The sequence below is a fragment of the Lepeophtheirus salmonis genome, chromosome 5, assembly GCF_016086655.4.
Source record: "Lepeophtheirus salmonis chromosome 5, UVic_Lsal_1.4, whole genome shotgun sequence".
Classification (NCBI taxonomy): Eukaryota; Metazoa; Arthropoda; class Copepoda; order Siphonostomatoida; family Caligidae; genus Lepeophtheirus; species Lepeophtheirus salmonis.
This window is the reverse complement of record NC_052135.2, coordinates 5601265-5618059: the sequence shown is the minus strand read 5'-3', so window position 1 is coordinate 5618059 and position 16795 is coordinate 5601265. Positions and strand designations below refer to the sequence as shown.

The 16795-nt window shown below is 30.0% G+C and overlaps 1 protein-coding gene across 1 annotated transcript in view; it reads left to right on the top strand.

The window, feature by feature from the left end:
- The window catches only part of LOC121118963 (thyrotropin-releasing hormone receptor-like), a 298046-nt gene extending 286503 nt beyond the window's left edge, over positions 1–11543 (top strand). The window contains exon 5 of the mRNA XM_040713570.2: positions 10966–11543. Within this exon, the coding sequence (XP_040569504.2) occupies positions 10966–11216 (251 nt within the window). The 3' untranslated portion in view covers positions 11217–11543. The remainder of the gene's footprint in view (positions 1–10965) is intronic.
- The last annotated feature ends 5252 nt before the right edge of the window (positions 11544–16795 follow it).

Below are 16795 nucleotides of genomic sequence, written 5' to 3'. Positions count from 1 at the left end.
CGACAAGGAGATCTTATTTCTATATCTCTTTTCATAATTGCGATGAATGGTCCATGAGACATGATAAACTTGGATTCAAGGATAAAAAGTATATCGTCGGGAAATTTACCTCTGAAATGTATTTTATATGCTGATGATGTCATCGTTTTCTGTTCAGGCTCCAGAGAGAAAGTGACAGAATCCCTTTGTGCAATCTTTGATACATTGGGAAAATTAAAAATACAGTCTGGACTATCGGTTAATATAGGAAAGACGATGATCGTTACCAAATGTGAGGAAGATCTGAGGCCATAATTTGGAAAATTCAAATCCGTTTCAGTGGCAACCCTACTTGGGTTCGAAGTGTCCACGTCTGCTTTGGGAGCCTTAAAACGAAACGAAGAAAAAATTATATCTATCATTGAAAGGAGTGTTAACTTTTCTAAAGGTGTAACCATAACCAGATTTGAAAAACTCAAGGTCTGGGACCAAATCATAAATACTAATGTCATCCACATCTTGGCATATACATCTTTCTCCAACGAGATATGTGAACATATTTACAAATTGAGGGGAAAATCAATGTGTGGGGGGTAAAGAGCTTACATTTTTAGATGAAGTACAAATACGCAAATCGGAGAATGGGACCTCGGATCACCAAACATAGAGGATTTGTGGAAAGTGCTGAACTTCTTTTGGTTTACAAGATTGAGGAAAAACAGTGATTTCTGGGCGTTAAGGATCAAGGGTGAGTTCAAGAAAAAAATTGGTCATGATCTGAATGACAGATTATTTATGGGACCATCGGAGCTATTTGGTGTGATGAAAAAAATGTAGTCAATACTGGAGAAAGATGGTTAGGTCGTGGGAATCCATTATAAATAACATTCAACATACCAAGAGATCTATTGAATCTTTTAACTTTAATTCAAGGTTGAGAAGTGGCGACGTTTTTTTAAGGGAAGGAGGACTAACTTCTGTTGGTCAATACCTATCTCGTAAAAATATGGAGCTAGGCAATTTCCTTCTATTAAGTTGAACCAAAAGATTAGTCTTATGCTACCGTTCCAAAACCAGTAATCTCGAGTCTTCAATAAGCTTCTTCATAGCAGTGGAAGCACTCTCTAAAAATAGAATAAGATCTGCAATAAACGGTGATAACAATTGAGTTTCGTCTCTTATCGCCAAGAGAAGATTGGAGAGACTAGACTTGAAAGAAATGGTAAAGGTATAAAACCCAAAAACAGTATTGAAAAATTACTTAACAGATTCCCATCAAAAATTGTTAAGACACCGATTGGCAACCTCTTCTTTATTTACTAATAAGTCAAAACAAATGGTTGATTCTAGAATGTGTTCTTTTTGTAAAGAAAACATTGAGGCCTCATTCCATTTGTTTTATTTTTGCTCAAAAGTGGCTCCTGCTGTTAAAATGGTGGATTGTATTATCAGTGAAAAGTAAAGACAAGAGCTCTGACCTATAGATTGGCTTATAGCTACGACTTTGAAATACAAACAGAACCTGAAAATTAAAAATAAAATCTTGCTTATTCCACAAAGCCTGGAAGAGTCTGGTCATCCCTCAATGGAGATACTAGAAGCTGTCTTTGTCCAGTCAGAGATTACAGGAAAATGATGAATTATTCCCTTGTATAAAGCTTACCGACGGACCCGGGAATTCTCTAGACCAGAGGGATTCGGAATGGCTATTTTTTGTTATTATAGACCTAAATAAATGGACAAGATTCCCGGATAATGACGTCAACATAGAATGAACGATACTACGTCATATAATATACTGAATGATAAATTAGAGAAAAGGAAAAGAGCGATGGAGGGGTCTATAAAGGAAAGAAAAAACACGTCTTAAAAAAAATTAGCCGTTTGTATGTTGACGCGTGTGCTGTTAATTTTTAATTTTTTTTTAAAGTTCATAACAATAGTAACTTGTATCATTCCAATTGATTATAATTTTTGTAATTTTATAATTCCAATTAATTATAATTTTTGGTACATAATATGTGTGTGAATACATTCTGTAGTTGAATGTAAAAAAAAGTTTCGTTAAGCATCAGCTCCATATTTAAACTTGGAGCTTTTTTTCCAAGATAATGAGTATATTATTCTTTTATTAAATCTTTCTATGAAAAAGTAGAATAAAATACTACATCATAAAAAAAAAATAATGACGCTTTTTGTAACAAATGAGACAAAAGTTAGTTTTTTTTCTCTTTTTTGTGGAATGAGGAAATCTTGTAGCAAATTACATCTTGTTCAAAATTGTACTAAGCGTTTCATCATACAATTTTTAAGGCCATATATGTTACATGTCCAATAAGAATAGAAAAATATCTTCATCAATCATACTATTTAAACAGATCAAATCCTCTTCATATTAATTAATATAAATAAACTTGATGGATAGATATAATTTTTTATACAAAAAAGGATTTATAAAATTTAAAAAAAAAACATATAAATATCTTCATTGAGCCTTTTCTGCCATTTAACTTTCATATATTTCTCGTATTAGGGTTATAAATCTATCTAACTATTAATAAAAAAAAGAAAAAATAATTAATTATTATACTATGATATGATTTGTTAATTAATCATAACATCAGAACAATGATTAAGTATCTTTACATGATTACATAGGTAGGTTTGAGCAAGGCAAGTCATAAATTTTTTTTTTTAATCTCAACTATTTTATTACAAATACAAATGTGATCTATTCATTATGCCCAACAAACGATAATATCAATTTATCTATATTTGTTGCGCGTCAAAACAAAAAAAAGTTTGCTTTATTTTTCTCTAAAGGAAGTTAATTATATTTGTGGTCCGTCAACATTTAAATAATCTTGAACAAAAGTCAAGAAAAGGAGCGAATCCCAAATTATGTTTTTAAGTTATATATACTTACAAAAATTCAGCATAAGTATGAAACCTTTAATTGATGTATGAATTTATATTGGGGCCTTCCAAATATAATCTAACAATTTCTCTAACTTTTATAGTGATGATAAATTTTGTTTACTTTAGGTGCAATTTCTGATGCCTCCAAATGCCCTTTCCAATAGCCCTAACTTTAGCTTGTGTGATTTCTAGTTGTTTGGTCAGAGCTGAGAAGGAATCATCATCCCCATAGCTCCTTGAAATCCACAAATTTTCTTCAACAAGAAAGATGTAATAAATTACATCTTTGTGCTCAAACTTTATGTTCCGTTTACAGTTGGTGATCAATGACGAAGGTTTGAGTAAATCAGGTTACAAACAAGGGTGATGTTGCCAAGGCTGTGTGTCTCCTGTGGACGTCCTGGACGACCCATTTTCTCTAAAGTCATTAGAGAAATTTTATAGACTAGAAATACCTAGATTAGCTAATAAAATCATAGAAACGCTATCTTTGAATCCAGTTCTTCAAATTGTTTGGTCTAGTTTAATAGGTATACCTTTTTAACTTTAATTTTTTTAAAGTAGAAATTTATGGAGGTTTAATGAATGAATTTTAATATTCCTAAAATAATTATGTACATTGTGTGAAAGAGGAAGAAAATAAATTCAAATATAAATTGCTAACAATACAACTTTTACTTTTATATATTATTAACTCTTCCTCCTATTATTTTTATAACTTTAATAATAATGAAAACAAGTCAATATTGCAATTGGATTATACCTCCTCTAAACACATACTCTTTTTAAATGAAGCCTTAATTACACTAGTCAATGAGATATTTCTAGCAAAAGGTTTTTAAACAAATTCTAACTAAATTTGGGCTTTTAAAGTAGCTGATTTACTCAGTTTTTGTCTATCATATCCAGTTTTTGAGATATAGTATTTTTCATTTTTTTTATAAAAATATATCATCAGCCTATATATCGAATGTTTCAACACTTGATTTTTAGTACTTTATTTAGTATATTCGTAATCAAGGAATGGCAACCAAATATACATAGTGAAATAACAAAATATAGAATTACATATAAAAGTGTGTTCGTTGAAGACGAGACGCTTTGTTTAAGACTGGATAAAAGATAATAAATTGAAAAAGGCATTACTATTTTTTTTTTTTACTTTTAATCAAGATTAGACAATTTCACTCAATCCAAGTACTTTTGTTGTAAAAATCTGTTCCGGCTTGTCCTTGAACTTTTTATAGCTTTTTTTAAGAAGCTCTGGTCCAATTTGGCTCAAGTGTCAACTACGCCGGCCTTCAACTGATTCTTGTTCCTGAATTGGATGCCTATGAGACTACCCTTCAAGCGCATAAATGTTTCATTTTTCAAAAAAAAAGAAAAAAAAGAAGAAGAAATTTTTTTACGAAAAAGTATAAACAGACAGTTTATTAGTCCATTGGTGCAGTATCAGGTAAGCGTTGACAACAAGACTCATTTTGGAAGAAACTAGGAGCTTCCTTCATTAATTAGAAATGTGACAGGTGACGCCGTCTACTGGAGCCATTAATTATCTCTGAAGGTCACACTTGCCTAGGGAATATCTCGATTCACAAATAATTAATTTTATTGGCTTAATCCCACCTCTTATCAGGTTCAAAAAAGAAAAGATCACACTTTTGTCCATCCGATCCAACGACTGCAATCACTTGTTAGTTGGCAAATTTCCTTTCCACAATGTGTGTGTGGGGGGGAGAATCTCCACATGCTGAGGTCAAAGTTAAAGCCTGTCTCTTATGATACATTTTCACCAAGAGAAAAAGGCGTCTTATCCAAATGGAATATGATAACTCTAGATGACTCTTTTTTCAGGCGATTCAAACGCCTTTTTTTCCAATTTTACAGAATGACCGATGAGAACCTATTCAGAGTCGTCAATTGAAATAAGGATTCAACATATTGTAATTTTCCTCTTTGCTTTTTATTCAACCCGGCGTCAAACACAATTTTTTTTAATGTTGAGAGGCAACACTCACAATTAATATATATTTATAAGTAGTAACAGTGAAATCAGTCAACTTTTCAGGGAGACCTGTTAGTTCAGAATTCATGAGAAAATTAGAATCACTTGAGTTTTTATGATTATAAATAAAAATATCCAAACATCAATTACTTTTATCATGATAATGTTATTTACTGTCCAATTAAATAAAAACTTCATTAGCGGGGTAGATAAATTTTTATCTAAAGGGTTGAGTTAACAAACGAAACAATAATTATTTGGTTAAAACTTTAAGTTTAAATATTAGCAATTTTTTGGAAAAATATAGTTAATTAAATTTATGGTCATGTATTAACTTTTCTTATAAACACATTAAAAAATTGAAGCATTATTGTTTATTTTCAAATAAGACCTATTTTTTTATTCTGGATTTTTGAATCTTTTTTTTTTAATTTTGAAAGTTAGTTTTTCATAACTGAATAATTTAAAAAATATTATGAAAGTAATATGGAAAATGCTCAAAAGTATGACGGAATTAGTGATGGGAAATGTTGAGATTGCAAACTTCTTAAACCTGAACAAGTTCTTTGACATTTTTAGTCGAAAAAGTATCAAAATGTCAATATTAATTTTATTAACCGTCACAACACTAATGTTCCTTCATGACTCTCCTGACAACAGAACTATGTATGTTTAAGAAGTTTGCAATCTCAGCATTTCCCATCACTAATTCCGTCATACTTTTGAGCATTTTCCATATTACTTTCATAATATTTTTTTAAATTATTCAGTTATGAAAAACTAACTTTCAAAATTAAAAAAAAAGATTCAAAAATCCAGAATAAAAAAATAGGTCTTATTTGAAAATAAACAATAATGCTTCAATTTTTTAATGTGTTTATAAGAAAAGTTAATACATGACCATAAATTTAATTAACTGTATTTTTCAAAAAATTGCTAATATTTAAACTTAAAGTTTTAACCAAATAACTTTCATCCGGTACGGATTGCAACAAGAGCACTCTGCCTTTTCCGCGACTGTGGAAAAAATATTTTGTTGATTGATGCCATTAAAACAACAAACAACGTCGTACATCAAATGTACGTCCGTTGCAGGCGCTCAAATTTTGTTGTATAACAGAGTTTGGACACTGTATATGAAAAACTCATTAAAATTATGCAAATAACGCATAGAGTACAACTGTATATAGACATGTAATTAAGAATGTTTTGAACAGTTTATGTATAAGGTATTTTATACATACATTTATGCTATAAAAAGATTAAAATATGTCACATCTAATGAAATAAATAATTTTATTAAAACATCTATTCTGTATAATTGTCATACTCGGGAAATGATTTACTGACACATCCTTTAATATTTCCTACCGGATTTGGAGAAAAGGGTAAAAAAAAAAGTATAATACCTTTGATTAAAAAATTAGGAGATGATCGTATTGCGTCATCATAGTACTAAAAGAAAGTAAAGGATATGTATAATTAACAACTCAACTCATTAGTGACAACATTTATCATTCCAAAAAAATGTATATAACATGTTATTATTATAATTATCTATTTTGTTTAGGTCATAAATTGACTAATTACTTTGTTATTACTAAAACTATAGGGGTTTATGTAAAGAATATATCAAAGACGCTTCCATTGGCAGTTCGGCACAATTAGACTAATTCGGTAATCTAAAGAAACGATGTTTGGACCGGTCTTAATGCCTAGAAAAAAATCATTTAGGACCGAATTGGAAAAAAAATCTATCTTGAACCGAGTCTCAACACAAACTATATATTAGTAATAGCATCCTATAAGTGTTAATTACGAGCCGCCACTGATTCTTACTCAAATATATTCCAAAATATTGGTTAAAGCACCTCATCTACTAATACAAATGGTCTTTCCGGTTAGTCAATTTGTTTAAAACTTTGTTTATTGACCATAGCCATACATGTGAAAAGAATATACAAATACTAAGGTAAAGAACACATCCCTACTTTGGGGTATTTTTTAATGCTACTATAACATACCCTGATGACTAGTTTGGCATTGAAATTGTTATGAATATTATTATTTTTTTTTTTTTTTTGAACATTTCATCAATTTTAGAACACAAACTTCTTCTTCATCTTCTTCTTGATTTACTTGATATATCTCATAAAATCTCAGGGCATGTGCTTATAAGATGTTCTACGGCCTCTGATTCTTCCATACAGTGTTGCATTGATATTTTTCCATTTACTCAGGTGGGTCAGGAATGTCCCGTGACCTGTGTGACCTTGTACTAGAAGTTTCATCTTCTTGTCACATCCAAATTTGATTCTCTTTGCCTCTTTCAGCATGATGTTTCATACTTTGGCCATCTTTGTATCACTTGCACCAAAATCGTCTTTCCAGTATATCTTGATATTACTAATAAAAAATATTGTAAACATATTGTTAAAAATAGAATACAAATTTCATTTATGTATTTAAATGAAACGATATAAACTCACACATTATTAGATAGCAATAAAAAAGGCTATTAAGTCGAAATATACAATATGTTTGTAAATTAATATCAATAAAATAAAAAATGTCAAACCTAACTATCAAAAATAAATATGGATATTTATTACAAATTGTTTTTTAATGTTGTCATTAGGATAAATCATACTTTTTTAACCTTTACTTAAACGGGATTCCAACTGTCCCTAATTATTTCTTCTTTCACTGATTCTTTTTTATCTGAACATTCAAGATCAATTATACTGCAATACTTATTTTTTGGTTTTACAAAACCTTGATTTGGAAGAGTCAAAACAATGAATAATTGTTAAACACTCAGTGGCAGTGGTTGGATCGGATGAACAAAGTAAGATTTCCCATTCCTTTAACCTGGTGAGAAGTTGGATTCAGCCATCTTCATTATTATTTTAGAAAGGATATCTTCTTCTGGGCCAGAAGGACCTACGGAGACGACTGGGACCTGCAGTATGACGGCACCAGCTGTTACAACTCCAAAGTAAACAAAAGATGTTGAGAAAGGAAACTTTCCAAAGGAGTGTTGGCCTTCCCACTCACTGGATGCTGTACTAATGGACTACACCATATTGTGGGGTGTGAAGGGCGGACTCACTAGACAAATTGAAACTCGCCGTATTTAACGCTTGAGCCAACTTGGACCAGAGTTTCATGAAGAACATCTATAAAAAGTTCAGGGGCAAGGTGGAACAGATTTTTTGCAATATCCGTTGGATGGATTGATTGAAAATTGTATACCTAGCATCTTGTCTTAAACGAACACACCTACAAATCCCGAAAAAGGCAGTATAAGTTAATATATAGAATAATAAAAATCAGGAATGTCTTAGAAAAAAGAAGCAGAAGCGTGTAAATGATAAAAAAATATATTCAATAAAAACTTGGTCTTAAAATCCCAATGAAAGTTACGGGGGGTTCTATGGAATAATTATTTTGTCCTCATTGATTGGAAAAACAAGAAACATCTTAGAATAGTTTTATCAAAGAGAAAAATAGACTTATATTTTTTTCTTCTTGATAATGTTGGTTCCAGGTATTTTCAATGAAAGTAATATTATTTGGTAAAAAGTTCAATTTTAATTATATTTTTTATTTTAAGTTGTAATGTAAAGTTCCTTCTTTGATTTCATATATAATATAATGCAAATATGTACAAAAATATTATCATTTAAATAAGACCCTTAATTTTACTTGATTTTTGTATGATTTTACCCATTTTGTAGGAACTTAACTCAAGATAACTAAATAAATAATGTATTTCCGAAAAAAATAATACAATTACTCGGTTATTTCTATAAATATTTATAGAAACGAATTTCAGTATAAATGAAAACGTATTTTCATGTGGATTCCCAACCAAAAGTAATAGGAAACCATTTTGGTTGAATTTAATTTTACAACTATTTGTTTGCTTTTTGATATAAAATTTTATGGGTTTTCTTTATGTATTATTACAATACAATCATTGGGAACAATAAATCTGCCTTTATTTTGGGATATATATATTGAAATAGGAATAACACTAGAAGAACAGACAAACTATTCCCGATTTTGTCCAATTTATAATTGAGACCACAAATTTTCAATGCAATAATATGCCCATTGTAACTTCGTAATAATTTTTTTGAAAATTATTTTTATTTCCAAAGATATGTTTATATATATACTTTTTTTTTAAATATTAAATTGGTTACTTATAGCAGTGGTTCTTAAAGTGGGGGTCGCGGAGTCGTAAGATGACTTCCAAAAAAGAAGAATATAATTTAGATTCTGGCATCAAAACTTAAATAATGATGAATGTACATATTTTTTTATGGATCATATTAAGAGGTATTTCCCAGAAGATAGTGCTCCGCAAAAACATATCTGGATACCCCCCTTTTACCGCCACAGATAATCATCTGTTGTTGGGTATGGAAGATGCATATATCGATCTTTCATGTGACCAAACACTAAAAAAAATTCGACCTCGTTCCTAAAGAAGGAAATATACTTTATGTATATAGACTTCAAAGAAGATTAGATAGAGTAAATATAATGCTATAATGTTTACTTATACTTAATCATTGCAACTATGTACATCTAACCAATTAAAATAAAATTAAGAAAATAAAAAATTTTCATTAAAAAACACTTGACAAATTCTGAATTTCTGTGATGAAAGAGTACCACATATAACTTGTTAATAACATATTCTATTTTATACCGTGTATAAGTACTATTGAGTCTATAGACTATATATGTATATAAATTTAATTTATAGCTATCGGTAGTTTTTAGTTAAATGTAGTACATAATTGTGCAAGGTATATATAAAATATTTGGAATGTAAGATATTCAACAAGATGAACAGCAAATGAAATGGATCGCAATATATACGTTGCTAATACATTCATAACTCTATGAACCTAATTTATAGACTCTTAACCGGGGAAAAAATACCCACAACCTCTCACTCCAATATTAAACTTTACTCTGATGACATTGACTATTCACAAGACTTAAGTAATGAACTAGGATAGCTAATGTCTATGCTCGATCAAACATAATAATATAGTGGTTAGGCCTATATGAACCAATGTATTTTTTATTTTTTGCAGGAGTTAAATTAGCAATGTGATTAGTCTTTTGAGTTTTGAGTTCTTAGTTGTACTTCAAGCTATATTATTATGCCAAATTATATTCTTAATTGCTGTATAGTATCTTTTGAGCATGCTTGCAAAGATAAATAAAAATTAAACTATAAATATGAATTATATGAACGATTTTGTTGGCGTACTTCTGAAAGAACACTGGTCCATAGGGGTTAAAGATGTTTAGGAATTGTGAGGGTATGGACCATAGAGCAATTTATAAATTTCTGAAGTAAATTTATAAATGAGTTAACTTAATAAGCAAAAATTAATCACACTTAATACCTATAATTTATAACCAAAAACTTTACGAATACTCAATGTACGCCTTCCATTATAAATAAGTTTTATTTAAATAAATGATCCTAATTTAGGTTGCCGGAGTCTTAGTCGGAAGACATTTTTCAATTCCTAACTCCACCAAAAAAGGCACCAACTCCGACTCTGCAGCCCTTATATTTGATACAGAGAATTAAGTGATTAGCACTTCTTCCATTCGAATCACGGCCGTGTCTGTTTATTTAAATAATCTTACAATGTGATACAATGGTGATATGATTATGATAGAATTTTGTCATTTTTTCCACTTTTTTACTATTCCCTTTTTATCTTGACATTTTATTTACTGCCATTTTTTCCACTTTGTTATTATTCCCTTATTTAATCTTGCCATTTTTTTATCTACCATTTTTTCCTCAATTTTTTCTTATATATACATCTAGTTATCGATCAAAAACACTATAAAATCATTAAAAAGTATATGGTTGCGTGAAGTTGTTTGAATTGTTACGTTTAATATGTTAATTTCTAATTTATAAACACATCGACGGTTTTTTTTTTTTTGTATTATTTCTGGCATGAAATTGACAATTTGGCATACATTTAAATAAATTTCCTTTTTTATTTGACCAGGTAAAAAACCTCATGAAAGATCAATACAACGATATCGTTTTGAAGCCCGAAGAAATTATCCTGCACAAGTCTACACAGTTCCAGGAGAGATTAGAGGTATGCAAAGGACAAGAAAATCAGAGCCTTCACGCCATCCCAGCTTTGACGCCATTGATTACAGTAGTGTTGTACAGACGAGAGGGAACATGTTGGGGGATGTCAGAATAAATTCATGTCAACAAGACCCTAATATAGAAGAGACATATCTTTAAAGCATCTTATTTTGCACAATCATTATTTAATTTTTTGAGCTATTCTTGCAGAAGATGTAATAATACACAATCCGTATATGAAATATCAAAAAAAATATATAAAACTTTTTATCAATGGACAATATATAAATATATATAAATTTGCAAAAATATTCTATTTACATTAAAATTTTGTATTATATGTTCACTTACCTATTGTATACAATAAATAATTATTATTCATTTTAGTTTGTAATAATTGATTGTTCCTGAATGTGAATTGTTTATAATACTCTACTTGAGAAATAATTTTATTTAAATAAATATAAATATGTGTAATTTTAAAAATATATCTTATTCAACAATTTAAAAAAAAATTTACTCATTTTGAATCATGGAATGACTTGTGAACTTGTTAAACATAATAATTTGCCAAGTAGAAATTCACCTTTTAAGCTCATAATTTCATATACTACATACAAGGTGTGTATTTTAAATCTGAAAGTGTGCTCATCAGTTTTAATTAACAAAACTATATAAAAATAAATATAAAATCCTTTAGATATCCTACCAATATGAGACGTCCAGACATTATTCTGTGTCTACGTGCCAGGTACACCACCAACGAGATTATTAAGTTCGCAAAACTAAAGAAATCATTTTTTTCCCCATGTTATCAAGGCTTACAAGGAGTCTGATTCGTCGGGAAAAACCTACAAGGAAGACTCAAGATCGTTATGGTATCATAAATGATAGGGCATTAATGTAATGCACGATTAAAATAAATAGACAAATGATTTCTTAGCTAACCAGATCTGAACCCCTTGGACTACTATGTGTTGGGCGTCTTGGATAGAGGCAATTAAACATGCACATAACTCTGTGGACTACTTGAGTGTTATATTCTCAAGGAAGGGACCCATATGGACAACGATTTCCTCATCAAGGCCAGTGCCAGGTTCAGGGCCAGGTTGGAGGTTGTGGTTGAAGCTGGAAGTGGTTGGCTATAGTGATTGACATCATTATAGACATGTAGGAGTAAAAAATCTGTGAATTGCTGAATTATTCCTGGGAAAATGAGTGATTGAGTAATAAACATTATCCTTAAATTTTCCGGAATTTAATTTTTGAATTTTTTTTTTGAGCAACATGGAATTTTTGAAATTTCAGTTTTGTGGACAACTGTGGATTTTGCAAATTTTTCTTTAAATAGATGTCGATTTTTAAAAAAAAATTCCCGAAAATTTAATTTTTGAGAATAGCATTTGGTTTTTGAAAAAAAATTGTGGAAATTTGTGGATTTTCAAAAACAAGCCCCCCTCCCCCACCCTAATATAAAATCATGTGGATACCACTGATAGCAAAATGGTATTTTGTAATTATTATTTAAAATATTAATGGAATTTTTTAAGAATCGCCCCATCACTAGTTATAATGCTTGACAGAGTGCGTTGAGAATAGCGTAGTTATCATTATTAATTATTATTGGTATGATAAACCTTCTCTAGATGATTAAGGAAAAATTCAAATCCATCATTCTGTTTAAAAAAGAGGAGGAAGCCTTTTTCATAAGTTTAAATATTTTATTCTTTTACAAAATGGCCGATGGGAACCTTTTTATTTACTTTATACTTCCATATGAAATTATATGCCCCAGGCAGCCAATATATGTCAGAAATGAAGAAAAATACACCAATGTTTTTTGAAAAATGAATGTTGCCAATATTCCTTATTGAAGCTGTGCTCGGTATATTCTACTCCTTGTGTTATTCAATTTAAAAGATCCCCAGGCCTTTGATCCAGATCTGAAGCACTTGGGTACGGTTTAAGTAAACTAGTATGATCTGAAAAGATCCAAAATCCAAACTGGATTTCGGTTTTTATGTATAATTATCATTCAACCCTTCGATCCTCTATCTCTTTCTTAATTATCTATCCATATCACTCCCAGATCGAAACACTTACTCTACACGAGTTTTTTTTCCTTTTCTTTAATCAAAACCATTTTTATTTTACTTCGAAAATGTTGTCTCCATGGAAAAGATATTATTTGTAGCACTTGACTTGACCAAGATTTTTTATGGTGTTGAAATAAAAAGGGTGTAATACTTTACAAAGTCAATTAGGTTTTGCCATTTGATGTTAAACTATAAAAGATACACTAACCCCTACATGAGGTGAAGTGATGACACTCGGTCCACTCCAGATATTAGTAGAACTCATTGTCATTGACTTTTTGATGGGATAGATAAAAAAGAATAATGATAAAGGCTTTCGTAAATAAAAATATATATTAAGGCAGGGAATACTCTTGCTGAATCAGATAACAACTGCAAAAAGCCGGACCCTCTTTTTAATTAACATTTTAATGGAACTCTGTAATTTGTATGTTTATACTGTAAGTTTCCCATTTATAGAACATACATATATCTCAACTTTAATCAAATATTTCTATCCACTTTTACTTTTATGTTTAGTTATTATGAAATAGGAATATATTCAAGTATAGTACAGAAGTTCATTAGTTCATTTTGAGTACACTGTAATTCGCGCACACAAATGATTGAAAAGTCAACAACCCACCAACTGAACTGTTTGATAAAAATAACTGATTTACTATAAGAACTGATTTACTACAAGAATTGATTCAACAAAAGAACTGGGTCATCCCAAGAACGAATCATCAAAGAGACTATGTCTTTAAAAGAAGGAATCCTCAAAAGAACGAATAATCAAAAGAACCCAATCTTTAAAAGAACTGAATCATCAAAGGAACTGATTCACTAAATGAACTGAATCATCAAAAGAACTGATTCACTAAACGCTCATCAAGGGCATCTTTTAATATCCAAAAATACACCCTGGCCATGGGTTGTGCCGGTAAAGGGCTGAGCCCCATAGTAGTTAAAACTCCACCACCGCCGCGTTTCTAAGAATCAAGGGCCTCTTCTATTATACTATAATACACCCCGACCCACGGATTGTTTATGTGAACTGCTGGCCCCCAAGGTAGGTTAAATTCACATGCCGCCGCTTCTTCAAGCATCACGGAAATCATATAATATCTAAAAATACAGCTCGGCCCACGGCATGTGATCTTAACTAATAACTAAAATGAATGCCTACATTACATTACTACAAAACAAGTTTATGATATTATATCATTATTCATAGGATATGGAAGTTTTAGCATATAAGGAATGTTGAACTGATATGTGGACTTTTGCATTAAGTTATCTAGTGAACCAGAGTAGGTTATAGGATATTACAAGGGATCCTTGATGCTCAGAGAAGCGGCAGTGCAAGAATTTAACCTGTTTTGGGCCAAGATATGTTTTAGTATAAAAGATGGATTTTTTTTTTTGTATTATTCAATAGTTTGCTTGCATGAATCATACAACGCAACGATATAGCCCAAACTTTTTAACAATATAATTTTACCAGGCACCCTTTTTGTGGGAAGCCTCGAAGCCCTTTAATTTCTCTTCAATAGCATCCCTAATCCCTATGTTTCGAGAAATGCATAGTTATTGGAAGGTAAAATTATCTTATTCAGTAGGCAGCTTTGGAAAAAGTTTGGAGGTAGAAGAGGTGAATTAACCGAGCCCACGAACAAAAGGGTCCAATTTTAAGATATTATTATATTTATATATTTTAGAAAAATCTATAGAATAACATTAGGAAGAGTGATTTGAAACCTCACAAACATGTTTTGTCCTTTCAATTTCATGTTCAGTGAGGAATTCCAATTTTAAATTAGTTAAAGCCAGAAGTAAGAATATTATTACGTCTGTTCAGCTGAAATTTTAGAAGTTCGAGCTTTTCTAGCAGTACTTTTACCATCAAGAACTTCGTACCCCTCAGTTGGTGGCAACATCGAGGGATTATTTATTCGAAACTTCATAAATTAATGAAAAATACTATGCATTATTGCTACATCTTTCCCATCGGAACGTGTTTACAGCATCACAAAATAAATAATCTCTGAACGCAGAAATAGTGTAAATCCAACCATAGCCAGCCAGCTTGTATTCCTTAGTAATAATTTGGATTAAATGCAGTTCGATCTGTAATGTAGTAATAAATTATCTACAATGTTTTTTAAATCTATATTTTATATATATATTAAATAAATTTTTGTCAGTAGATTACAATTTTTCCATTACAATTTAATCTCAAAAATAATTCTATATTGATTCAATACAGGATTTTTAAATATCAGTTTGAATCATTCCGACTAATGGTGAAAATTATTTTTATTGGAGAGAGGGATTTTAGAATTAATTTATTGAACGAATCTTTTTTTTTTTTGTGAATTGATTCAATCTTTGAAATTCCTCCCCCCCCCCTTCAGAATACAAGTGACTGTCCCCGTAAGAAAAGGAAAGAAAAAATTGATGAAAAATACCTTATTGCATTTAAAATATTATTGGGGAAAGAACAGATTCAACAAAAACTGTCCCCATTGAACAATTTAGAAATCCTACGAAGAAAATATCTCACATATACATATTAAGATTTAATATATTCATCATTTTAACTATGTAGCCGTTTTATAAATAACATTTATCTAGTGGCAGAAATTATTTCTAAAAGTTATACACATAGAATATAAAATGAATATATGTTAAATTACACATTACATATAAATTGTTAATTTAATGTGTAAGATACTTAAAGTTTATTAGGCAGACAAATTTGGAAATATAATTATCCTATATTTTCTTTGGAACATGTTAGGGGAAAATTTAATGTAAACATAATTTGTTATACATTTTCGGAAAGGTTTTTTTAAGTATAACAACATAATAAGAGTACAGGAAGATTGTCGAGAACTTTTCCAAAAAAAACCTTAGTTATCACTTATCACCCATCCCTATCTTAATTCTTAAAATTCATTATAATCTATTTTATGAATTTCATATGTTAGTCCCATGAATCCTTAGAAATCTAAATTTTTATTTATAATGAAATTTGGCGCATTAAATCCAAGTTTTGAGGCCGATTCATTAATTTAAATGAAACTTGGATACACCAATATCCGCCAGAAACAAAAATACAGTCTGCACAAGGACTACAAAGGGGAAACAATCTACCAAAAAAGCAAAAACTTTTTATCTATTTTCAGAAAAACACTGACATCATGTCACTCAAACGACTGTTAGAATACAAATAATTAATAATTTAAATGTCATCATGTACAAATAAGAGTATTCACTTAGCAATATGATAATTTAGTATTGTATAAAATACTATATTGGATTTTAAATTAATGAAATATATTCATAAGTAATAATTCATTTTAAAAATTGTGGAGAAATAATATGTACTGACAGTCTCGAAGTACTTAAGAGATAAATAGAAGTTGGTATATTTGACTTATTTGGCTAATTACCAATTTACTTTAGCTATTTTTTCTGTATATTTTTATAGGAAAGGTTGTGTGATACAATATAGGTAATGACGTACCGTTATTTGTTGGATGATAAAGTATATTAAAAAAGAAGAGGAGTTATCTATAATAATAAAGTAAAGTTTTTATATTTGTCTATTGACGACGCCTAATGACTACGAGCAATGCTGGGTACTCCCAAGAGTAT